This window comes from Sorex fumeus, unplaced genomic scaffold (assembly GCF_029834395.1).
Source record: "Sorex fumeus unplaced genomic scaffold, SorFum_2.1 ptg000037l, whole genome shotgun sequence".
Lineage (NCBI taxonomy): Eukaryota > Metazoa > Chordata > Mammalia > Eulipotyphla > Soricidae > Sorex > Sorex fumeus.
The window spans coordinates 53,936,466-53,962,848 of NW_026606094.1; the positions used below are offsets into that span (position 1 = coordinate 53,936,466).

The window sequence follows — 26,383 nt, forward strand, 5'->3', positions numbered from 1 at the left end:
GATTTTATAGTCTCTGAGTCTTGGCCGCTGATGGGATTACACGGCGCCAGGGGGCCAGGTGGTGGGTGTGACCCCCGCCTACTGGAATTTGGAGGATCTGGGTGGAAGATGCTCGACTCCAATTCGAGTAGGCTTGGAGGTCTCGGCCCCGGAACCCGCGTGGCTTTGTCCCTCTGCCAGTACCTTCAGGTGTGCGGAGAGTGGTCTCAGCATGGTGGTGGCTGGTCCTGGAGGTCTCCAGCTGCCGTAGCCCTGGCCGGGGCGGGGAGGAAAGCTCAACCCGCTCCCCTCCAAGGGACTCCGGGAAGGAACACCGAAGCGCGGGGGCAGAGACTGCACTGCTCTCGTCCGGGATCTGGATTTTATAGTCTCTGAGTCTTGGCCGCTGATGGGATTACACGGCGCCAGGGGGCCAGGTGGTGGGTGTGACCCCCGCCTACTGGAATTTGGAGGATCTGGGTGGAAGATGCTCGACTCCAATTCGAGTAGGCTTGGAGGTCTCGGCCCCGGAACCCGCGTGGCTTTGTCCCTCTGCCAGTACCTTCAGGTGTGCGGAGAGTGGTCTCAGCATGGTGGTGGCTGGTCCTGGAGGTCTCCAGCTGCCGTAGCCCTGGCCGGGGCGGGGAGAAAGCTCAACCCGCTCCCCTCCAAGGGACTCCGGGAAGGAACACCGAAGCGCGGGGGCAGAGACTGCACTGCTCTCGTCCGGGATCTGGATTTTATAGTCTCTGAGTCTTGGCCGCTGATGGGATTACACGGCGCCAGGGGGCCAGGTGGTGGGTGTGACCCCCGCCTACTGGAATTTGGAGGATCTGGGTGGAAGATGCTCGACTCCAATTCGAGTAGGCTTGGAGGTCTCGGCCCCGGAACCCGCGTGGCTTTGTCCCTCTGCCAGTACCTTCAGGTGTGCGGAGAGTGGTCTCAGCATGGTGGTGGCTGGTCCTGGAGGTCTCCAGCTGCCGTAGCCCTGGCCGGGGCGGGGAGAAAGCTCAACCCGCTCCCCTCCAAGGGACTCCGGGAAGGAACACCGAAGCGCGGGGGCAGAGACTGCACTGCTCTCGTCCGGGATCTGGATTTTATAGTCTCTGAGTCTTGGCCGCTGATGGGATTACACGGCGCCAGGGGGCCAGGTGGTGGGTGTGACCCCCGCCTACTGGAATTTGGAGGATCTGGGTGGAAGATGCTCGACTCCAATTCGAGTAGGCTTGGAGGTCTCGGCCCCGGAACCCGCGTGGCTTTGTCCCTCTGCCAGTACCTTCAGGTGTGCGGAGAGTGGTCTCAGCATGGTGGTGGCTGGTCCTGGAGGTCTCCAGCTGCCGTAGCCCTGGCCGGGGCGGGGAGGAAAGCTCAACCCGCTCCCCTCCAAGGGACTCCGGGAAGGAACACCGAAGCGCGGGGGCAGAGACTGCACTGCTCTCGTCCGGGATCTGGATTTTATAGTCTCTGAGTCTTGGCCGCTGATGGGATTACACGGCGCCAGGGGGCCAGGTGGTGGGTGTGACCCCCGCCTACTGGAATTTGGAGGATCTGGGTGGAAGATGCTCGACTCCAATTCGAGTAGGCTTGGAGGTCTCGGCCCCGGAACCCGCGTGGCTTTGTCCCTCTGTCAGTACCTTCAGGTGTGCGGAGAGTGGTCTCAGCATGGTGGTGGCTGGTCCTGGAGGTCTCCAGCTGCCGTAGCCCTGGCCGGGGCGGGGAGGAAAGCTCAACCCGCTCCCCTCCAAGGGACTCCGGGAAGGAACACCGAAGCGCGGGGGCAGAGACTGCACTGCTCTCGTCCGGGATCTGGATTTTATAGTCTCTGAGTCTTGGAATTCTCTTAAGCGATAGGATCTTATCAAAGATTATTATTTTAGCAAAGTCACTTTATATTATTATATTAGCAAAGTTAACTAGAATCTTCCTCTTTCACTGTTTGGATTACCCCCTAACACCCTTGTAATTTACTAAGGCAGTAATTTACTACACTATGACAGTACTATACACTGCAATTCCTCTGCTGTTCCTAAATACATTTTACTTTTTTATCATTTTGAGCTTGTCCCAGTTGACCTCTTCAAGTTGAAAACAGCTCTGTCAACACTATACTTGAAGGTTTATTACTTCACGAGGGCATATAATTATTTAAAATATGACAATGCATATTGTTTTGACCTGTAGTTGGCCAAACACACAACATGTCAAGACACAGAAATAAAATACGACCACGTCTACCATTAGAAATGTGTGTTGTGACCGTGACTTAAACAGTCGCTACCACTTACTATAAACATTGTAAGCTCAGTACGTGATCTTCCCCCACCGAACAGTGCACCTATTCCTTCAGACGGCTGGTTTTCCTCAGAGTCACGCTCGCCTGGGCGAGGCTGAGGGCGGTCCCCTGTCACAGTGAGGCGCAGGAGTCCCGCCATTGGAGCAGAGAAATCTCACATTTACCTCAGCCAACCAGCGAGCTGGGCGGAGGGAGGGGACCGACCACGTGCAAAAACAAAAACAAAACAAATAAAAACCGGCCTCCGGTCAGCTTACAATTTTCTTCTAGAGGGCGGGAGGTTCTACATTAGTCGGAAAGACTTTTCCGCGGCCAGTCGCGTGGTCTACCATGCACTTCATTCCTCTCCCCACACCCTGAGTGTCGAGCAGACGGCTGCTCAGTGGAGGGCTGAGGAAGACGGTAGATGACTTTCCTCTAGGGAACCGCTGGTGAGAAAAAAACAGAGGCAAAACTATGAGATTTAGAATCGTCCCGGGTCAGGGGAAAGCAGTTATTTTGTCTCTCAAACCCCGAGACACCAAAGAAAGCAAAAACCGAGGGCGTAGCCGGGCTGGAGCCCCGGAAGGTGGCGAGAGCGCGCGTGCGCGGTAAGGCGCCCCGAGGCCACGCCCCCTGCCCGGGAGCGCGGTGCGCAGGCGCGCGCGGATTGCAGCATCGGGGGCCTTTACCGCGGCGGTCGCTGCGGCCCTTCCTCCACCCACCCCCGCCCCAACCCCGCGGCATCCGGGCGCTGCGGGCCGAGTCGTACCAGCACCCGGCTCTCGGGACTGCGGCTTTCGTGACCCTCCCTGTACCGGAGCTGCCCGGGACAGCGCCGGGCCCCGCCTGTCGGTGAGCGACCCTTGGAGACGCGACCCTGCCAAGGCTCTCCTCCGAGTTCGGGGTGGGGTTGGGGGGGAGACTGGCGGCGCCCCAGAAAGGGCTGAGCCGGACGTGGAGGTGGAGGAGGGGAGGCTGCAGGGATGCCGAGCCGGCCTGGCGTGGGAAGCGGCGTCCAGCCCGGGTGACTGAGAAGCTGTCAGCGCCTTTATACCTAAGGCCTGGCCTTCTACCGGGGCGGGGGGAGGGGGAGCGCTCACTTTAAGCGCCCGCACCTCCCGGGGGTCAGCCGGCCCCGGGTTTTTGCAGCTTTTTGAGTTTTCTTTGCCGGGTGGTCTGATTCTTATTCTTCAACTCCCCCAGAATGGCCCGCGCGTGCTGGGCTTGCGTTTCTGGAGCTTGTAAGAGGGGCTGACTTTGTAAGGTCTCCCGGGCAATCTCAGTCCATTGAGCAGTGGACACTCGGGCTCCTCCTGGACGTTTCTCCACCACCGCCCTGGGCTCGGCGTTGTGGCTGCGATCCTCGCGAATTTCCAGTCGCTTCGGAGATTGGACCCTGGCAGAGTTGCCGGGAAGAGGAGGAGGCCGGGCATGGCTTTTTGTAAACACCGAGTTGCCGGCACTAAGAGTGGTTCCATTTAGCAGGGCTCCTGGGAAATTGCTGAAGGAGGGCCGGGGCTGCCCAGGAGCCGACCCGTCGTGTCTGCGCTTGTCCAGTAGCTTCTGACAAGTCATCTGACCCAGAGGCCAACTCCAAAGTAATAGAACAGGTCCAGTCCCAGACACTTGGTGGTACTGTCCGGTGTTCCTCTGCCCTACCGCATTCCACTGGAATGTACTGTCAGCTGAGATTTCAGAAAAGGGAGCCGAGGTCCAGAATCCCGGCTCATCTAGGACTCCAGACGAGGTCCAAGGTCACTGTGTGGGGACGGTGGTTAGTTAATCACTGACCACCTGTGGCTGCCAAGTTATTGGTTTAACGATATTTAATCTCACTGAGCCAAATCAAGAAATAGTACTGTATTTTTAAAAGCCATAAATCGTGTGTTTTTGTAACTAATGCGGCTATATATGCACATATTTTTATTTCATTAAATTACTTAATTTGTCTTTATTGATTTTGAAGCAACACTGGGTGGTACTCAGGACTTACTCTTGGCTCAGTAATCAGTGTCATTCCTGGTGGTGCTTGGGGACCTAGGTTGAAACAGGGTCTGCTTCATGCAAGGCAAGTGCCTTACTGTCACTCGGGCCCCATAGTTTGAATAGTGAAGATACATATGTTCCTAATGCTGCAATTTTGTCTACTGTTTTTTTTTAAATCTTGTTTACGAATAACTTCACTATATAGTTGGCTTGCCCGTTTTAGAAAACAAATTTGTTTATAGTCTCGATCAAGTTGGATTATTCTGAATACCAGTTTTCCTTCTTCAAAGCAATAATACTTTTCTTAAGAATAGCACAGCGGTAGGGCGTTTGCCTTGCACGCAGCCAACATGGCCAACCGGAGTTTGATTCCTCCGCCCTTCTCAGCGAGCCCGGCAAGCTACCGAGAGTATCTCGCCCACACGGCAGAGCCTGGCAAGCTCCCCGTGATGTATTCGATATGCCAGACACAGTAACAACAAAGTCTCCAATGGAGACGTTACTGGGCCCGCTGGAGCTCGAGCAAGAATTATTCTTTCGTTTTTGTATAGCTATCTGTACCAGGAACTTAAACACCAAGGTCAAATTTAGAAAAGAAATAATTTAAAATTCCACCCTCCCCACCCACACACATGCATGGTTAAATGGTTAAAGGTCAAAATGTGAAGGTGAAAACGTTTGTGGATTTTATTACAAACGTTTTCTTCCAAGTGTGAGAGGATTGTAGGGTTAACACCGGAACTGGGTCTGTTGCATGCAAGGCATGTACCTTAACCCCAGTACTATTTCCTGGCACTAGAGGCATGAATTTTAAAGAGCTGAAAACTGCTGCATTTAACTATCTTGTAATACCTAACTAAAATCTACTTTAAACAACTTTGTATTCAGTGCTAATGGGCTTAAAAGTAGAAAGTATTTTTGCTATATTCTAAGAAGTGAATATAAAGCTTCCTGTTTCTTTTCAAACAGTCCTAACAAAGTATAGGCTGTTGTCAAATTTTAGTATTTTTTGGAAGCTCATTCTAACACTAATCTGTAACATCACTTCATTCTATTTTGTAACAAACTTTTTTTGGACTCAAGTAAGTCACTTCCTGTTTCAGGCATTCTTTTGATTTACTACAATTATAACCCAATATATAGTTTGAATACTTCATGAAATTTGATTTAATACGTACAAATAACCTATAATCTTCCTGTATGCATTTATTTCCTGAAATTTATTGTAAGCTCTTTCTTTTTCTTTAGACATGGGTAAGTCTTTTTCTCATTTGCCTTTGCATTCAAATAAAGAAGATGCCTATGATGGACTCACATCAACCGAAAATATGAGGAATGGATTGATCAGTAATGAAGTTCATAATGAAGATGGAAGAAGCGGAGATGTCTCTCAGTTTCCTTATGTGGAATTTACAGGAAGAGATAGTGTCACTTGTCCCACTTGCCAAGGAACCGGAAGAATTCCAAGGGGTATGTGTTACATTGCATTGTTTTTCTTTAAGAAAGATCATGAGGGCTAGAGTGATAACACAGCAGATAGAGCATTAGCCTTGCATGTGACCAACCTGGTTTAGATCTCTGGCACCCTTTATGATCACCCTTGATCCCTGTAGCCCTGTCAGGAGTGATCTCTGAGTGTAGAGCCAGAACTAAGACTGCTAGGTATGCCCCCCTGCCACCCAGAAAATCTTAAGTGGGGACTCCCAAAAGGTGCTCAGGAGGCCTTTAGGGCCTCTGTAGGTGATTCTTAGCCAGCTTGGCCTGTGGTTTATTGCCAGAGTCTGCCGGTGCCTGGGATCACCCATGTTACCTGCAGAGTTCGGGAACCTTCAGGGATAGGGCCCAACTTAGCAGTTATGCAGAACCTCTAGCATTGCACACAGCTAGGCTGGAGAAACCATGTGGGGACTGCCAGCTGTAGTTCTGTGTTTATTCCCTGTAACTGTCTCATTTGCCCCCTAAACAAAAAGTATTAAGTTTTCTAATGATAAAATGCTAAGAACTTTCACTTTCAGAGTCTTTTTTTCCTATCGGCCATGATGATAACACATGGATGTGAGCATTTTCCTGACTGATGTTTAGTTCTATTTGGCATCAATTTAGGTCATTGTTACTTTGATATCTTGGGACTTTCGGAGCTATTTAAGGAAGTAGATCACCTAATAGTTTTAATTCATTATCTTGTTAGTTAATAAAATATTTCTGTAAAGTAAATTAAAAATGTAGTAAAAGAGGAAATTATAATGAGATTATGCAGAGCCTATAATAAGATTATGTAGAGGTACCTACGACTAGGAAATAAACATCAGATTTCGCCTCAATTTTGGTAAGTTTCACACACAAAAACCATTGTTCTTTAGCAAAGAAATCATTTATTCAATTTCCATCATTTATAGTTGGTGAGAAGAAGTTGGTTTCAAAGTGAATTGATTAATAAAGGACAAACATTGCTCATAACATCAAAGCAATATCTTAATCTTACAGAACAAGTTTGAAAATTAGAGCTTTTTGAAGAGAAGTAACAACTGGAGGTTATTTCAATTTCTTACCTTTAAAATATCTCTAGATTTGAGGGCTCAGTCAGACTGCTTTTTATGGTAGTTTTTAAGCAGACAAGGACAGTCTTAGACTATGGAATTCTTTTGTTGTCGCCTTGTTTCTTGCCAGGTTCTAAGTCAACAGGTAATCTTCATATCCAAACCATTGTTGATGTTAGCATATTCAGGCCAGGGCAGAACAGAGGTAGATATTTTCAAGATGAACAAAAATACAGTTACTTTTTTCTTATTTGGGCACTGTTCCATAATCTAAAAGAGCAATGATAATAGTATATTCTAATTATTTAAAAAACTATATAAAGAATATACTGTACTGTTCTCATTTTCTGCTTGCTTAAAATTGATATATTTTAAGGAAGTGTATCACCTAATAGTTTTAATTGATATATTTTAAGAAAGTATTCCTGTTAAGACTCTAAAGAAAAAGTGATGTAATAAGATTTTAGCAGGGGTATTTAAATCTATATAAAAACCATACTCTTGTATAATCTGCATTTCCTGATAGCATCCTATAAGTGTATTTTTCCCCAAACATTTATAATATATATATTTTTCATAGCTGAAAATGTTATTTAAGAAGATCGCATAGGTTATTTTGACAAGCTGCTAGAATTTCTTGAGTCTCTCCCATGTATACCTGAGAAATACTTTTTTCCTCCTACTAATATATGGCTCTACCTATGATCTATTATAGGAGGTTGTTTCACCAAGAGTTTAGAAAGATGGGGGAATTATTTTTCCTTACAGTAGTACAAGGAGCAGAGAGTGACCAACTGTGTTAGATGTTATTTACAGATCAAGTAGTTTGATAATTGGATTTTGTGATGTAGCAACCACTGGAGAACTTTAAAAGAATAGATGAAAATTTAGGAGACCTTTTAAAAGGCAAGCATGCCTTACAAATGAACTTGTTTATTTGTAATAAAAGAATTATTCAGGATAGGTACACAGATTCTGGTAGAAAACCTAAAATATTCATGAGTAAGGGATTAGTCAGGGCATATGATTGAATTATTAAGAAATTTGTTTGGATTAAAAGAAACCCATTGTCCTAAAAATTCTTAAGCATTTCTCCAGAACTGGGTAACTTTTAAAGCAGTGGTGTGATTTTAGTTTCTTTTTTCAGTTGCTTTTTGACCTAGTCCAGAGCACTCTAGCCTAGTTGACACAAAGTTGTTAATAGAACTTTTATGTAATGTTTTCCTGGTTCTATTTTAAGTGACTTAACAAAAATTCACTTCATGCACCTGCAAAGCATGATGTATAGCAGAAGTTAAGTTATATAGTAGAATTTACCATAACAGTACTGAGTTTTCTATTAAAGGGTAAAAAAAGGGGGTGGGAGGTAAAAACTGAGTTCTTGGAATAAGGATTAGGCTTCCAGGGAAATACATATAAGAGAATTAAAACAGTAACCTTGGTCCCTGGAATAGTCTGCTTAGCTTGCAGGTTACTAGCTTACAGGATGGTATATCTATCTTTTTTTTATAAACTCATCCCATGTTTAGAGATTCCTGGCGTGTTGGTAAATTCCCCTAGTTTATGTAACAGAACCAGTGCCTGCCCTATGTGAGAGAAGATGGTCCTAGTAGGTAATAGGTAGGTAGTAGGAGGTAATGAGAGCTTTTGGAAGTTCTCTTCTTTTTGGCACAAAATATAATTATGGTCTAACAAATCATATTGAGAGGGTCACTGTCACTGTCCTCCCATTGTTCATCGATTTGTTCGAGTGGGCCCAGTAACATCTCTATTGAGAGGGTGAACTGAGGAAATGCATTGTGATTATTGGCATTATTAAGGTCCGTTGTGATTAATGATCTAAACATTACTAAGACCAGTAAACTTGGTTATATAATGTTTTTCCTCTTTCCATGTTTTGTTTTGTGCATATAGACATAATACAACTTAACAGAAACCATTTCTGTATTTGGATAAAAGGGAGAGATTAATTTTATCTCAGTTTTAAGGCTAATGAAGTCAGATGCATATTGTATAGCTCCAATGTCATTTTTATAGACTTCAGAGCTTATGTAATTTTGACATGTATAGTATCTTCAGTGGAGGAGAAATTTACATTTGAAATGTTATAAAGAGACAAAGCATTTGCTTTTGGCAGGGTTCCTAGTAATTCCCAACATCCTGGCTGAACAAAGATTGCTTTACGCTTAGGAAATCTGAGCCAGGAAATATTCTAGGTGTGAGTAAAATTCAGTCCTTGAGATAAGAACTTGACATACATAAGACTTTTTAGAAGAGTATGTGGCCTAGGGCCCAGCTGATAATACTCATTCTGGAATAGCAGAATGGTTTCTACAAGGGACTAGAATTGTTAGTTGGGAGAGAATTATCTCTATATCCCATACTCAAAGGGGGTTCTTTTCCTAAGAAGGAAAAAAAATGGTTTGTTTTGGGCCACATCCTGACTTGCTCAGGGCTTACTCCTGGCTCTGTACTCAGGGACTGAGGGATCCCTCCTGTGTGAGCTTGGGGGACCATAGGGCATGCTGGGGATTAAATCCACGTCAACCGAGTGCAAGGCCCTACCCACTGTAATAACACTCTGGCCACCTTAAGAAGAAAAATTTTATGCAAGTTTGCTTCTGCCCAACATTTTATTCCACAGATAAATGGGTTATTTTTGACCAAGGTGTAGTTTTGCCAGATGTAATTTAGCACGTACACATGGATACATATGCAGTGATATGGCGCTTGTGATGGAAGTAAGGCCTATGGTGGAGATACACTATGGCTGTGTGAAAAGAAATCTGTTGTCCCACCCTTTCTGGTAATTTTTTGAAGTGTTGATATAGGCGATAATAAATTTTCATTGCATTTGAGCTACTACAGTTGACCCTTAAATAATATTGGTTTGAGCTGAAAGCATCTACTTACGTAGATTTTCTTATAAAGAGATGTAAATTTATAGTGTCAGTAAACACTGTTTAGTGTTGCAGGTGCATTTCCTCTTAGGATTTTATTTTAGGGGAATGTGCTACACCTGATCATGCTTGGGAATTAATTTGGTGCCAGCGATGACATTTTGGGGCCCCCCAAATGAGTACAGCGTGCAACACATGTACTCAACACTTTGCACCTTTTCCAACCTTCTTAAAATTTTGTTAGTAACATTTTCTTCTCTCCAGCTTGCTTTAATATAGAAATGCATTCTTTAATATGTGTGACATAAAAATAATGCTAATCAACTTTATGTTATCAGCATTTCTGAATAGCAGTGGGCTGTTAAGTTTTAGAAGTGTAAAAATTCATTCCAGTTTTTTGTTGTGTATATTGAGGGTTAAATATATGTTGGTGAAATACAGAGGAAGTATAATTATATAGAGAGTGCTGTGAAGAAATCAGGAAGGAATAATGGAAACATTATCAAAAATTTTAAACAATCTGATTATTGTATTTCGAACATTTGCATTTGAAGGTCCATTAAAGCATGGATGTAGCTCAATGTAAAAAAAAAATGATGGATTTTGAATTGACTTAATGTGTGATGCATGTGACCTGAAAGAATCCTGAAAGGCTCATTTTTGAAGTATGAAATTTAGCATGTGCCTTTTGTTCCTATTGAAGTTTTCCCTCTCCAAAATGGACCCAGCCTTCTCTAGGTTGGCCTTGCTGATATCGTTTAGTGTCTGATCATACCAAAATTCCTGCATCTCCAAAGAGGATCCAACCTTCATGCTTTGGGGCTTGCAAAAGGGTGGTAGTAGAGTAACATACGTTCTTTAGGTCGTACCTTGAATTCATTACTTTCAAAAATCATTAGGGGGCAACATGCCTGCCACACTGATACAGAGTCATTGCACAGCTGTAGGGCATTTGCCTTGCATGCAGCCAGCCCGGCCGAGCCGGATTCGATTCCTCCGCCCCTCTCGGAGACTGGCAAGCTACCGAGAGTATCCGCATGGCACAGCCTGCCAATATGCCAAACACAGTAACAACAAGTCTCTAAATAGAGACGTTATTGGGCCTGCTCAAGCAAATTGATGAACAACGGGAGGATAGTGTTTGTTTTGTTTGTAATAAACTTCTAAACTTCCTTTACTTTTAGGACAAGAAAACCAACTGGTGGCATTGATTCCATATAGTGATCAGAGATTGAGGCCAAGAAGAACGTAAGTGATTATAAGAAAATGTCAAGTTTTGGAGTAAATTTTTTTTTGCCTTTCACATTATGTATAATACTAGAAAAAATGTTACCAAGTTGTAAAGTTATACCTTGTATCATTAAAAAAAAAAGATTTCTGCTTACAGTAAGGTCTTGAAGGTTAAATAGTATTTGAACCTTCTGAGACTAACTAAAATAAATGCAATAGCCACAGAGATATTAGGAAGGTAAAGGTCATTCCTGTATGCTCCTCTGGGACTGGCCCAAATAATTCCTGCCACCCAGGACCCAAGCAACATCATGCCCTAGATCTGAGAACTAGAGGAAGCACTTCAAAAATTTTTAGTAGGCATTATACGTATCTAATGTAAAGCAGTTACTTTAAATTTAAGAAAAAATATAATATTTTCAGCGACTTGAGTTCTTATAAGTTGGGAGACTTACAGTGAGGTAGGAAATTACTGATGTATATTCATTGGCTATGTCACAATACTCAAAAAACAGTCTATCGATTTTAAAGTGGAGGGAAAAATACTGTCTAGGTATGACAGATGCGAAATGGCAGAAATGAGAATTATAACTTGAATTTAAAAAAGTGCTTGAGGGGCTGGGGGCAATAGCACAGCGGGTAGGGCGTTTGCCTTGCACGTGGCCAACCCAGGTTCAATTCCCAGCATCCCATATGGTCCCCTGAGCTCTGCCAGGGGTGATTCCTGAGTGCAGAGCCAGAAGGAACCCTGTGCATCGCTGGGTGTGACCCAAAAAGAAAAAAAACAGTGCTTGAGGGACTGGAGCGATAGCACAGCCGGTAGGGCATTTGCTTTGTGCTTCACTGGGTGTGACCCAAAAAGAAAAAAAAAAAAGAAAAAGAAAAAGGAAAAAAAAAACACTTGAATTTCATGCTGATTCAATTAAAAAAATTTTTTTAAAAAAGCAAATGAACCTTTTGACTTCTTCAGTACTCTACTTTTCCAGGATTAAGTTATTGTCCATAGAAAAATTATTACTAAAGAATTAAAGAATTTTGTAATGGAGATCTATTATATACTTTGTCTGATCAATAGCTATTTTTTTCAGTTTGATATAAAATAACACAGAGAATGTTCTTTTATGGGTCTGTCAGTTTCAACAGTAAAGTTGTGGTGACAGTTATTTAAAACACCTGATTCCTATATTACTAGAACTGACTTAGGTCCTAAGCACTTAAGGTCTAAATAGGTTGTGGAACAATCAGCACTTAGTGGATTTTAAAAATAAATCCAAAGTATAAGAAAGTTCAACAAAAAAGTTCAAAGTTTTAAAAAGGATTGTTGAACTCTTTCTAGTTCCTTCTTTAGGTCTCTGTTATATAATAAATTAATAGCACAGCGGGTAGGGTGTCTGCCTTGCACGCAGCCAACATGGCCGACCCGAATTCGATTCCTCCGCCCCTCTCGGAGAGCCCGGCAAGCTACTGAGAGTATTCAATATGCCAGACACAGTAACAATAAAGTCTCCAATGGAGACATTACTGGACCTGCTCGAGCAATTAAAATGTTCCTAAACTAGTCAGTGGTTAATATAGTGACATTAGATTGGGGAAAAGTCGAGTATGATGAGTAGAAACTACTTTTTTTTGCCCCCCTCAGGATAACAGAAAAAGCCCAATGTTGACTTAGCAAATTTCTGTTTTATTTTTTGTAATCTCTTGGTTCTTTTTCAAATTTAGCTTTAAAATACATAGAAGTTGTGGGTAGGGAAACAATATAGCAAGTAGGGCACTTGGTTGGATGTGGCAACCTGGATTTGATCCCATGACTTTGTATGTTCCCCAGAGCCCTGACAGTAGTGATCCCTAATTACAGAGCCAGGAGTAAGCCTTGACTCTGACGTCAGGGTGTCTTTTGATATGTACACAACCAAAAGAATACCACAGAATATAGAAATGATTATAAAACATCTGATTATAAATAAGAAGCACTTGAAATAGCTGTTGTGCAGTATAAAAGATTTTATCTAGCAAGGGAGGGAGCTGAACCGATAGTACAGCTGGTAGGGCATTTGCCTTGCATTCAGCCAACCTGTTTTCAATCCCTCGTATTTCATATGGTTTCCTGAGCACCGCTAGCTGTAATTTCTGAGTGAAGAGCCAGGAGTAACCCCTGAGCATCTATTAAAGGTATTTAGATTTAGCAAACAGTCGGGGAGAAAATAAAATGAGTGTTTTATTTGTTGTTGTTGTTGTTGTTGTTTTATATCTAGACTATAAGGGAAAGATTAAGTAACAAGACTCAGGAAAACAAAAACTGCTGATGCTTTAAATAGGGAACTATTTATTGGAGAAATAAGGACATACTATCTGGAAATTCTTAAGAATAAGATAGTGACCTTCAGAATACAATGAAATTTCTATCTGTGAGATTGGAAATGAAAATTAAGAGATAGAAGAAATATATTCCAGAGGAGTTAAAATAAAAACTACGTGGAAACTTTTTTTTCCTTGTCTTATATCTGTACTAACTCTTTGTTTGGTTTTAAACAAATAGTTTAACAATCTTGAAAGCAGAGTTAATACTTTAAAATAGGGACTATATAATAAAAAGTCTTTTACTAGGAGACTCGGAACTGTCTTAGTGAGAGTGATGAGGCCTGTGTCATGTTCTTTGAAAGAATGTTACATGTTCTGAGCTTACTTTGGGAAATCCTGTAAGGGCAAAATTCACATGCCATACTCTTTAGTCAGTCCAGAAGGAAGTCTTGAAATCTGTAGTATATTCTTATGAAACTTTCTTCCAACTTTCAAAATCTATATTTGTATAAGGCTTCCCAGCTTCATTCTGATTTGGAGTCTGCTTTGAGAATAATTCAGGAGTGTTCTACCTGTAATAATCTCAAAATCCCAATCTCAGCAAAAAAATTTATCATCTTTAAATTGTTAACAGTTAACTGGTTATAAACCTAAATATACTCAGTGCTTTTATAATTTTAAATATAGGTAAAATAATATATTCTTTCCTGCTGCTGCAAGAGAAGTTCAGGTGGGAAGTGATATTTTTAAAATGGTTTATACTGTAATTTTTGACACACGTGTATTTAAATACTGTATTTTCCTTTACAGAAAGCTGTATGTGATGGCTTCTGTGTTTGTCTGTCTGCTTCTTTCTGGATTGGCTGTGTTTTTCCTTTTCCCCCGCACTATCGACGTGAAATATATTGGTGTAAAATCAGCATTTGTCAGTTACGATGACCAGAAGCGTGTGATATATTTAAATATTACAGTAAGTACAAATATTTATTTAAAATACTTGGCTTATCATGTTAAGTAGCAAGGTTTGTGATACGGGCAGGTTGTTTTCTATGTCTTTGCCTGCATTGATATTTTCTACCATGTCTGTGTCTGCTGAAAGTGGCAAATAACAGCTGTTGACAGTTGTATAGACAGAATAATTTAGCATTTTAAGATGCCTTTAAGATACTATAATAACTTTTGCTGGTGGAAAAAAGTATTTATGATTTACTTGCTTTCTGAATATTAGATTTTGAATGGTTCTTATGTATAAATATGCTTGATTTGGTAGATAATGGAAATAAAACATTTTATTTTCTTATATTTTATGAAAATGCAGTTTTGTCATCTTTAACACCTTTTTTGATGGAGGGTTAGAGATAATGTACTAGTTAACTGATTTCTCTTAAAATTTGTATGCTGCCTTGTGTAATTGGACAATTCAATTATTCAGTTGAATTCAGTTCAATTATTCAATTCCCAGAATAGTAATTTTTAGGACTTTATAGTTTTTCCACTGCAAAAAGCAAAAAACTGAAAGCCTTAGATGTCTTTTACTAATATTACATATGGACATGTATTGGTAAAAGGTAAAGGTAAAGGCCCTCCCGTTGTTCGTCGATTTGCTCGAGCGGGCCCAGTAACGTCTCCATTGGAGACTTTGTTGTTACTGTGTTTGGCATATCGAATACGTCACGGGGAGCTTGCCAGGCTCTGCCGTGCAGGCGAGATACTCTCGATAGCTTGCCGGGCTCTCCGAGAGGGGCGGAGGAATGGAACTCGGGTCAGCCATGTTGGCTGCGTGCAAGGCAAACGCCCTACCGCTGTGCTATTGTTCCAGCCTGGACATTTATTGAAAAAGCATAATTTGCAAACCAAAGTAATATGTTGACTGACCATAACAGTTGTTATGGCTACAGATTACTTTCAAAATTTGTCAACCTCATTAACAAAACTAACTATGGAGGCATATATATGTACATAGAATTGTCATAACACGTTACTCATTGTAAGTCATTTCACATGACTGACTAATCATTACAGGGTTTTTATCAACCATTTAGAACAAGGAATGTCCTTCTATATTTTTGTGCAATGTTTCATTTTCTTTTTTTTTGGTTTGTTTTTAATTGAATCACTGTGGGATAGACAAAGCTGTTCATGATTGGGTTTCAGTCATACAAGGTTCCAGCATCCCTTTACCAGTGTACATTTCCTACCAGCAATGTCTCCAGTTTTCTTCTTATAACCCCCAAGTCCCCTCCCCACCCTGCATGCCTCTGTGACAACTACCTTTCTGCTTTGACACACTCTCTCCTGTTTGTGCATTATGGTTTGCAATACATACTAAGAGGTCATTGTTTTAGCTCAAGGCACTCAGTATTTTTGTCAGAAAGGAACAGCTAGAGTAGCTATTTTTAACTGGGCGATGGCTTTGGTTGTGAATGTGACTGCTAAGGCTTTGGAAGTACAGGGAGGTAGGAGTTGGCAACCCCTCCTGACCTTGAAAAAGCCAAGAGATTTCAGTCACAAAACCTGCATACCCGAATTTTCAGCAGATTAATACCACAGTGAGGTCCATCCCAAGACAGTGGATTACTGCTGAGGGACATGGTGGCGATTTTGGATTGTGGGATCATGTGGCTGTGGGGGGACTTTGAGCAGGAAACTGGGGTATGTCACCCTCCATCCATGCCCCCTGGGTTGTTCAGCCTTGGGAGAATTCAAGATTAACTGTTGCTTTTGATCTCTTGAGATTTATGTATTGGTCTCTGAAGCAGGGTTGGTAGAAGAGCTTCCATGGTGGCACTGGAGTTTGTTCATGGGGGTGAAACCTGAAGCTTCCAGGAGTATAGGGAAATGGGGCAAGATAACCCATCTCAACTACAAGAAAGCCTGGAGGTTTCAGTCAAAAATCCCACAGGCCTGAATTTTCAGGAGGTTAGTTTCTCCATGAAGTCTGTCCCAAGATGATGGAGGCCAGCCAGGGCATGGTGGCGATTTTGGATTGTGGGAGCAAGCAGCTACTAGGGGCCTGGGAGGGCACTCAGCTAACCCACACCCTTCTGATGTGGCCCAGATTGTTTAGCCTTGTGCGGATCCTAGATTAACTGGCTTTTGATCTCCTTCAAGATTTATTTATGAGACTCTAAAGCAAGGCCAATAAATGAGATTATATGGCTAAGACAGAGGTGGTTTGTGGTTGTGGCTCCCACATACCTCTCTTTTGGTAGTTTAGTTTCTAGGAAAACTTGGTCCTGAGTTGTTGTAGCCAAGTCAGTGACATAGCAGCGATTTGGGAGTGTCAGGAAGCCCAAGGTTACCATCTGGTTATCTAGGCACTCACCCAAGGGGATCAGGTTGACCCACTGGTGGTGCCATGCCCCCTGGCCCCAGTGATGATGGCATCAATAGCCCCAGTAAGGACCTGCTACCATTCATTGCTTGGGGACTCCAGGCAGGCTGCAGCCACCAGTCCAGCAGAACCTGACCAGGGAGCACACATTCTTGGGAGTCCAGACAGTTGGCACTCAGGGAGGTCTTCCTCCACTATATGCTGCTGGCAGCGCAGACTGGTCGAGAGAAGAAATAGCAGTGGGTCTGCCCTGCCTTGACCCCATGGTGGAAACTCAGGACACCCTCCAACTCCAGGACCCACGCTCCTTGGTGGCACCGAGTTGGACCCAAAAAGCCCTATTCAGTTCATTTAAAACTCTGCTGCTGCCATAGCGTTGAGAGGCTGAGAGCTGTAGTATCTCCACCCATTCATGGCCACATCGCCACCATACTCACGAGTCTCACTCTGCTGCAGTGCTCTGTGGCGAACAACTGGCTAGTTGTTTAATGGCACTCTTCTTGAGACAGTATCCAAGGTATCCACATTCACTCATGCAGAAATTCTGTGAACCCATCTGCTGTTCAGAGCACTGAGACCTGCTGTCCCAATGCCAGCTCTGACTCTTGACAGGAACTCTCTCTTTGTGCAGTGTTTAAGACTGTCAGACTCTTTTGGCCAATCTCCAGAGCCTGTTTTAGTATAAAATGCCATAAATTTAGAATTCAAAATGATGAAAGCCATGAGAAATTTCCTTGAAAGTTTACCAGAAAGTTAATGTAAATGCTATTATCTTTTTTTTTTTCAGATAATTGTTATATACTTGGGGATTGTAGTATATAGTTGAGAAAGACTGACATTAAATAGAAAGAGTTATTAAATAAATGAATATTGGTTTGATAGATGACAACAACTGAGATCATAGGTTCTATAGTAGTTATTTTCTTAAATGGAATTCTATAGCATCACCTTTGTTTCTGAAAAATAATACAGGATTGGAGAGATGGCTCAAAGGGCTGGAGCACATGTTTGCATATATGAGGACTGGGTTTAATACCTAGCAACACATGGTGCCCCTGAGCACTGCTAAGTATGACTCCAAAACCCACCTCACTTCCCCTAGAAAAGAGTGATTCAAGAGCAGGGGAGACAGGATAGTCCCACCAGAGAGTTCATTTATCACCACGTTGCTGACAGCACTTCCTGTTTGTCAGCACTTTCTGTTTCCAGACCTTTGATATAGACTATTCTTGCTGGCATGAGGTAATATCTCATTGTCACTTTAACTTGCATTTGCCTGACAATCAGTTTTCCTGATTGCATTTTCATCTTTGAGCTGTCTGTTCATCTTGACCACTTATACTTTCGCTTTGACATAATGGCTTGATATTTTAAATTATCTTGTATTTAGTAAAGTAAAGGTATACTAATTTTTATGAAGACATGATTAACATTTAATCTAATTTCAGATACAATTTATAAATTATTTTTATTTAATTTCATAAAGCCACAGTTATATTTTCTAATGTTAGTTTTTCATATTCCCACATTATCTGGGTATATTTTCTAATCATTAAAGGTATTTATATTCAAGTTGTGCATGTATAAACCAACTAATATTCTTCATTTAATTTCTTTAACATTTTTGGTAGTACTTCTAAAAATTGAAGCATAGCTAGTGTTAAAAATCATTTTCTTAACTATTTTAAATCTGTGTTGACTCATTTTTATGTGACTTACACATTCTCCTACCTCTTTCTTTTGCAGAACACGTTAAACATAACAAATAACAATTATTATTCTGTTGAAGTTGAAAACATCACTGCACAAGTTCAGTTTTCTAAAACAGTGATTGGAAAAGCACGCTTAAACAACATTACCAATATCGGCCCATTGGATATGAAACAAGTAAGTCTCAGTCTGGAAACAGTATGCAGGAGTTAAATTTTCAACTCTATATATCATATTAACTTAAAGGAGATAGAGGAATTTCTCAAAAATTTTACTTTGAAATGTATCTTGTTTATGTATGCAAATATCTTAATCTTGTACAAGGAGAGATTTCAGAATTATGGGAAGTTAAGAAATGTCTTTAAAATTCTTAATGTTTTCATTTTATATATTTTCTTTTTTTGCCTTTCAGATTGACTACACAGTACCTACTATTATAGCAGAAGAAATGAGTTATATGTAGTAAGTTTTCATTTTTAATGATTTTCTTAAAAAATATAAAGAATATTTTTTCATAATTTTAGAAAACAAAGTAACCTTTAGTATAGTAGATTAAAGTATAATGTATAACTTTTTCACTCTGTTTATTAGCTTAGTAATAACAGAACATTTGTTTAATATTTAAGTTCAAGGTTTTTAAATCTTTCAATAGGGCCTGGATAATTATCACTTGTTAATTTAAAGATTGTTATAAATGTTCATCATCCATCTCTCTTTTTTTAAATCCCGGTTCAGACCATTTTTTTTGTTGTTGTTGGAGGGGCCTCCCAAGCAGTGTTCTGGGACCTCAGGGCCCACTCCTGGTAATACTCTTGGCCAAGTGCTTCCATACTAGGGCCCAGGGATGCAAAGCTGCTCAAGAGCTTATGGTACCAATCAGCACTGGGACATTTTCGCAGTCTTTGAAGTCTCTGGGGCTTCATGTAGCTGAACTGGTCCCTGACTATTGAGCTCTGACTGTTGAGCTCTTTCCCTGGTCCCTGAGTTAGGATTGTTTGAATAGCTGGTTGCTAAAATTTCATTAATGAGCAAAATATAGAAGTAATGTATTGCAGCTGCTTTTGTATAAAAGCTTATTTTTTTTAGTTGTATGTGAATAGAAATTATAAAGTTATAGAAAATGCTCACCAGTAAATGCTTATTATGTCACCTTAGTAGTGTCTCTACTAGCTTTGAGAAAGAAATGTTAATTAAACGCTTAATGTGTAATGTTAAAACTTGTACTTATTTACATTTTTTCTTAATAGTGATTTCTGTACGCTGCCGTCCATCAAAGTACATAATATAGTACTTATGATGCAGTAAGTATGAATTCTTTTGTAAGATACTTTCTTGTTAAAGTTTTGCGTTTGTAAAATTGACTTCCAGCATAACAAACCAGCTTTACAGCAGCCAGCTTAATGATGTGAGAACTTCAGAGTGCCATGAGGTCATTAAATATTACCACATTTATTATTGAGGCATAGGAGGTCAGAAGTGTGTATGTGGCTATAAATTAGTGAAGACCTGGCAAGAAAGCAGAAGATGGGTCAGGTTGGGATAAAGAAAAGAAACCCTTGGCTGCTTATAGTAAATAGTCATTATCAGAAATGATAGGTAATGTTATTTGTTATTTGGATATCTGTTTTAATAAAATATTGTAGTTAGATTTGTAGATAGATTTGCTATCTCAACCATTACCTGACTTTTGCTGAACTTTTTTTTTTTTCTATTTGGAGTACTTTATGGTTATTTTGAGGTACTTTTTGGTTATTTTGAACTTTATGGTTATGTAATAAGTGTGCATATAGTTTAACGTATTTGGGAAAATTTGCATTTGCTGTGTATACCTATTTGCATAGGGCTCGCATGGAAAGAATTTTGATATATTAAAGTAAGGTAGTCTCTCTACAGGTAACTTTGATATTTAACTATTATATTTCTACCAATTGCTCTATTTGTAGAGTTACTGTGACAACAACATACTTTGGACACTCTGAACAGATATCCCAGGAGAGATACCAGTATGTTGATTGTGGAAGGAACACAACTTACCAGTTGGGACAGGCTGAATATTTGAATGTACTTCAGCCACAGCAGTAAAAGTTGAAAGAAATCTAATGAGAGACAAAACATTGCTATTTTCTGAACTTTCAAGGATAAGGTACTTCCTAATAGGAGATACTAAATTGAGCAAATCTAAAGTTTACACTCCTGTTAAGAGTGTAGTTAAAAATAAGTGGTTTGCAGTTATTGCAACTCTCCTTTCTGTGTTTATGATAATTGTAGCAGGATTTTTTACTTGAATTTAAATTTGCAGATTGTTGTTCTTCTTGTCCGCAGAGGGGAAAACTGAAATTTTCCCTATAGACAACTCATATTTGTTGCAAGTTCACTGCACTACATAAAGTTCAGTCACTACATAAAGCATCATTTTAGTAAACATAATTTGAGAAACTTTATTTTTGAATGATTTTATAGAATACAATTGAGAAGTCTTTATGGAAGACTGTTAAAAGATAACCTTTTTTCCCTGTTTTATAAATTCCCAATACTTCATGATAGTGCTTTCACTTCATGCGTTTTTAGCTTTTAGCTAATAAACACTTTGTTTTTCACTTAACTGAAATGCTGTTCATTTACATGTTGTCAGTCTTAGTTCAAGCCAGTGCTTGCCTAACACTTGTAAATCAAAATAATCTTCACAAATTTCTTTACCTAAACTTTTTAAAAATACCTGAATAATGTATTATATGTCTTTCCACGTTAGTTATAATTTTATCAAATTTTTCTGTAATCTTTGATCATTTAATGTACAATACTGTAAATAAACTGCATGCCTTTTATACGGCTTTAATAAATAGCACATAAAGTAGTTTAGATTCAAAATTAAGTTGCTTATAAAGTTAACTAAATAAGAATGAAATTCAGAAACCTATAGAATGTGAATATGGTTCCAGTTACTTAATGAATCAGGTATAAATTAGATTTGAAAAAATATATTTTGATGCTCCACTTTTTATTCTTGGTTTTCATACTAAAGAATTGTGAGAAACAGTTTATACAATTATTAGTTACCCACTTCATCAATTTTATGAATGTTTTAGAGTAATAAATTATTTTTGGTAGAAATTATTCAAGAAATCTTGTCGTTATATTATACTGGTTTTATCCAAGTAAAACCTTTATCTGTTTTTAAACTTTTATTTACTTTGACATTACCTAAATATCATGCCTCTAGCAGTTACATTTTTAAAGTTTTCTACTTTTGGTTTGGAATTTACTTAAGGTTTTTTTCAAAAATAAGTTATGAACTTTGCTGTTTTATGTTTGCAAAACCATTTTCTATTTAGACTGTTTTACCTTCTCACTTACCAAGTTCCAAATGCTTATAAAATATCTATTACTGAGCATAGGATCTGACTGTGATATACCAAAAAAAAAAAAAAGTATAAGTGACTTGAGATTAATTTATTTCTCTTTCCTGGTGACAGAAATGAAGTCCTCACCCCACCCTGCTTTCCCAAAGTGCCTAATTTAAATCTGAAAAATACCCACTTACCAGTTTGACTCTTAGTTATAAAACAAGTTGTTAAAGTCCTACTGCCTTTGAATATACTCAGGTTTCTATTGAGCTCTCTTTCCAAGTGAGCATTTTAAGTGAGTATAATGCATTCTTTCACTACTTAGTCTCCCTTTAATCTGTTCTTGGCGCATCCATTCTTACTATTAAATGAAAGTCATCCCTTTGTTATATTTTCTCCTCAGACTCAGCCTTTCAGTTTTCACCCCCCTTCCCACCACTGCTGTCTCTTAACTGTTTCTTTCTTCTTGAACTACTAGTGTATTGATTCTGTTTGTATTTTTAGATCATTCTCATTTTTCCATCATCCTCTTTTAAATTTTTCTTAAGTTTTCATACTGATATTTATTGAGGTAAAATAAAATATTTTCCAGATTGATCTTTTAATGATGATGTAGAACCCATTCTTGTCAAAGTTTCTACTCCTGTGCTATCAACAATCACTCATACATTAAGGCTTCCAAACCTCTTTAATATACCTAATCAGTGACATATCTAGTTCTTCATATATCATAGTAACCTAGAGATAGTTCAGTGACTAACATTGAAAAACATTGCTAAAAAATGATTTTGATATGTTCTACTTGTCCTCATGCCCCCTTTACTGCAAAATTAATTTCTTCAAAATCATCTTTCAAGTATACTTTATTGGAAAATCCTAATTTATTCTCTTTTACATACTTTCAACCCTGGAAAATTATATAGCATAAATTGTTAACCATCTTGTTTTCCCTTTGTAATATAATCTATTTTGAGTTGGATATATTTTGTCATTATTGCTAAAGAGGTGGGTAAGTGAGAGAATACTTGCCTTCCGTGACTTAATTTTGAAATTTTTCTTCATTCTTTTGACTCTATTACACGTATTTTAAGTGGAGTTTTTCAGCAAATAAACTAATATATAAAACAAAATACCAGTATTAAATAAATTGATCCCATATGATTACTTTTAGACAAGTAACTGATTAGAATAAAGCAGGCTGTAAATTAATAGAAATTTTTTTAAAAACATGGTAGGGTAAAGTAGATTTGTTGCTAATTTTAAAGAAAGAATTAATAAGACTAATTTTTCCTGAGTCCATTTTTACATGGTAATAAATTTGGAACCCATGCTTTATCTAAAAAAACTGCACTCAAACCTTACCTAGAGGACATTGATGAAGATGTGTAAGAGTTTCTTTGACTCTTCCAAAAATAACTTTCTCTCAAGTTACATCTTAAATAAAATGTTTATTCTGTCTAAATCCAGTACTATAACAAGCCCTCTGTGTGTTAATATACACACTGTATATAACACGCTGTCCTTTTCATAGTTTTCTTGGGTGTTTTTCTCATGATTTTTCGTAGTTCTTAGAGTGAGAGAGGATGATAGCATCCTCACCTTTCAAAGAGTAAGGAGACGCATGAGAAGTTGAATACTTGCTGAAGATCACATACTTATTAGTAAATAGTTCCTTTGGGACCAGAGCAGTACTTTCTGGTGTTGTTTGTTTTTATCTCCCATATTTGCTCTTATCATTTACTGTATGCATGGAAAAGTTTGGCAGTTCCTATTGTCTTAGTATTATTGAAAGTTAAAGAAATTGCTCACCCAGTTCACATAGTTACAATAAAAATTAATCTCTGATGAATAGGAAACTAAATCGGTAACTGAAATATTTTTAATGGGAATTGAACACATGTAAAATACTGTAGAGCAGTGGTATTTGAGCTCCAGTTTGAAGGGGTAAAAAGATTGAAAATCACTGATCTTACCGTGATGGTTAACTGCTGGTCCATGAACTGGTACGTAGGTTGGTGCCAGTTCTCAGATATGAAAAAGGTTGAAAAACACTTTTGTAAACATAATCTATAGCTTAATTTTTCTTCTAAAATTTAGGATCCTTGATCATTTCAATAAATATAGGTGATATCAGAGTAGATTATTTATAAACAATAGAGAAAATTGTATTTGAGATTTTAAAGAACACTGAAAATATTTGATACCAAATAAATTTAAGTTGATGACTATCTTTATTAGAGTACACATACTTAAATGCTTGTGATTTTATTTATGCTCAGTATTCTGTGCCTTTATTGTTTTTTCAGGTCAGTAAAGTGATTATTTTTTGTAAAAATCCATGGCAAGAAAGTATATTTAAGATCTTCAGAGTTGTAACTTGGAAATAACACAGCTATGATATTAAAATAGGAAATGATGCCCTAAGACAATTAAGGCAACTAAGGAGACTTCAACCACTTTTCCATGAGTCCTTTGTGGTTCTCAGCCACATTTTAGCAGTTCTCATTTTTGCAGTATAATGGATGCAATAAAGGATGTTTGGGTATAACCTTAGCTTTCTTCCACCCTGTTTTGCATTTTAAATAGTTGTTTATGATAATGATTGTCTTAATTTGAAAATAAATACTTGACTCACAAGTCAGTCAGTCACTGCTCAGTATAGCTAGTAGCTGATATCTACTGGTTACTTACTATGTCAGATATCATACTAAACTTACTATCAATATCTTATTCTTCAGAAGAACCCTCAGAGGTTAACCTTAGAGGTCTATTATTATTTTCCCTATTTCAGACCTAAAGAAATCGAGTTTTAGAGAAGTTAAGACATAAGCTTGTAAGTGGCAGATTCAAAATTCCAACCAGATCTCTTTGACTTATTATTGTAAAAACAGTTGGCATATTTTCTTTCTAGTCTTTAAATGGTATCATTTATAAAAATAATTTGTTCCATTAATATAAGACTGAGGTTTTGATAGTATTTTCAAAAATACTGCTAGCATAGTTTATTATTATTATAGGTATTTGGTATAAAAATGTGTATTACTGATTTTTTTTCAACTAACCATAAGGAGCTGTTAGAAATTTTTCGTTTGAAATATTTTAAATTTACAAAATACATGCCAGTTTTCTTGAATAAGCAGTATGAATTGAATTTGAAATTAGTAGTTTATAAGCCAAAATGTACTCATAATAATGATTTTTAAATCAGCAATACCTGAAAAAGCAACTACTTGGCTCAAATCTAAGGGTAATTTTTTTTCCCTTTTTTTTGTAAAATCGGATTTTAGATATGTTGTTTCAAACTTTTAAAAGAAAAAATATGTGCTTGGAAAGATGGGAGGTGGGGTAAATAAACAACAGCATTATTTCTTTTCAAAGTTATTTTTTATTAAAATATATTTGCAATGGACTTCAATATGAAAAATCACTCAATATTTACTTATTTCAAAGAAAAATTCATGTAATCTGGAATTTTTGATTAGAACTATTTGTGTGTTTTTTGTGCTTAGAATATAAATATATCAGATTTTTAAATTTATTCTTAATTAGGATAAAAGCAAGTAATATTTATAATTTTAATATAGTGATAAAAATTATGATTTTCATTTAAAAATTCTGATTACATTTGTAGTTCTTACATATGATTAGCGCAGTCTCTGAGTTAGAAAATACATTTTGGTCTGTATTGACTCAAAATATTACATAAATTAGCAGATATATGGAAAGTTTTCGTAGCAAAATCTTACTCTTATAGAAGGAAATTGTTGCCTTCTGTGTAATTACATTAATTGAAATGTGTTTATGAGAAATGTTTTCAGCATATTTTGTATACTAAAAAAACAAAAAGGATTAGTATTGGGCCAATGGCCAAGAGGTACTATTACTACCATGTAGACTGTTACAGTTCAAATTGTCCCACTTCCCCCAGAATTTTAGAAACTAGAAGTCTGGGAGATACTGTATCAGCTGTAGTTGGGTGATTCTAAGTGCTGTAAGTACTATTCATATTTTAAATGCCAAGTTGCAAAAGATGCATAATTTCATTATGTAATGTTTTGTTTAAGGCATAAAGTATCAGCAAGCCATGCCTTGTATATTTTGCTTATCTTTCCTTGTATACAAAGTTAAATAAGGCTTTGTAATATTATTTAAAATGCTTGCTGACTTGACCTACTTGGTCAGCTATTTGAATGATGGTATAAATGGGTAGATTCTGACCCTTGAGTCTTAGTTTTGGGGGAAAAAAAGTAATAAAGTCTGTGAGACAGTATTTGGGCACTTCATTTATATTGTATAGTGATCTCCATCATAACATACTAAATTTCTGAGTTCATCAGTTCTGTAATTGTAACTATTGTTGCTGTTTATATAGTGAAACATGCTTATGATTGTAATAAGTGAGTGGAAATGTCCCCAAATGCTGTTTTTTTTTAAAAAAGAAAGTTGTAACCATTACCCTTGAACTGTGTATGACAGAATAAAATTTGTAGAAATTTTAGCATGAAAAATAAAATTTATAACATGAAATGTCTTGGTTGTACTTTCCAGTTCCCTTTAGATAAACTTACCTGTAATTATGAAGAGCCTTTTAATTTAAAATGCACAAATCTTTATGATCCTTACCCAAACTCCATTTTAGCATCATCTTTGACTTTCTTTTATTCACTTAGCAGCCAGTCAATTGTTTAATTCCACCTGTTCGTCGGATATCTCTGAAATTTGTCTTACAATTTCAGTTCTACTGCTTTTATATTCTAATCTAATTTTTAATGAAGAAAAAGCCCCAGTTC

The 26,383-nt window shown here is 38.7% G+C and overlaps 1 protein-coding gene across 1 annotated transcript; it reads left to right on the forward strand.

Annotated features, from left to right (window-relative positions):
* Positions 1-2,939: 2,939 nt before the first annotated feature.
* TMEM106B (transmembrane protein 106B) lies at positions 2,940-26,120 on the forward strand. Its single transcript, XM_056118138.1, has 8 exons — positions 2,940-3,106; positions 5,489-5,710; positions 10,862-10,925; positions 14,016-14,175; positions 18,286-18,426; positions 18,662-18,711; positions 19,497-19,550; positions 20,193-26,120. The coding sequence occupies exons 2-8, from the start codon at positions 5,491-5,493 to the stop codon at positions 20,329-20,331; spliced, it is 828 nt and encodes a 275-aa protein (XP_055974113.1). The 5' UTR covers positions 2,940-3,106; positions 5,489-5,490; the 3' UTR covers positions 20,332-26,120.
* The last annotated feature ends 263 nt before the right edge of the window (positions 26,121-26,383 follow it).

Coding starts and splice junctions, on each gene's coding strand:
- TMEM106B (XM_056118138.1), top strand. CDS start 5,491: ATGGGTAAGTCTTTTTCTCATTTGCCTTTGCATTCAAATAAAGAAGAT. Junction 14,176..18,285: donor TGATATATTTAAATATTACA/GTAAGTACAAAT, acceptor TTTCTTTTGCAG/AACACGTTAAACATAACAAA. Junction 19,551..20,192: donor AATATAGTACTTATGATGCA/GTAAGTATGAAT, acceptor CTCTATTTGTAG/AGTTACTGTGACAACAACAT.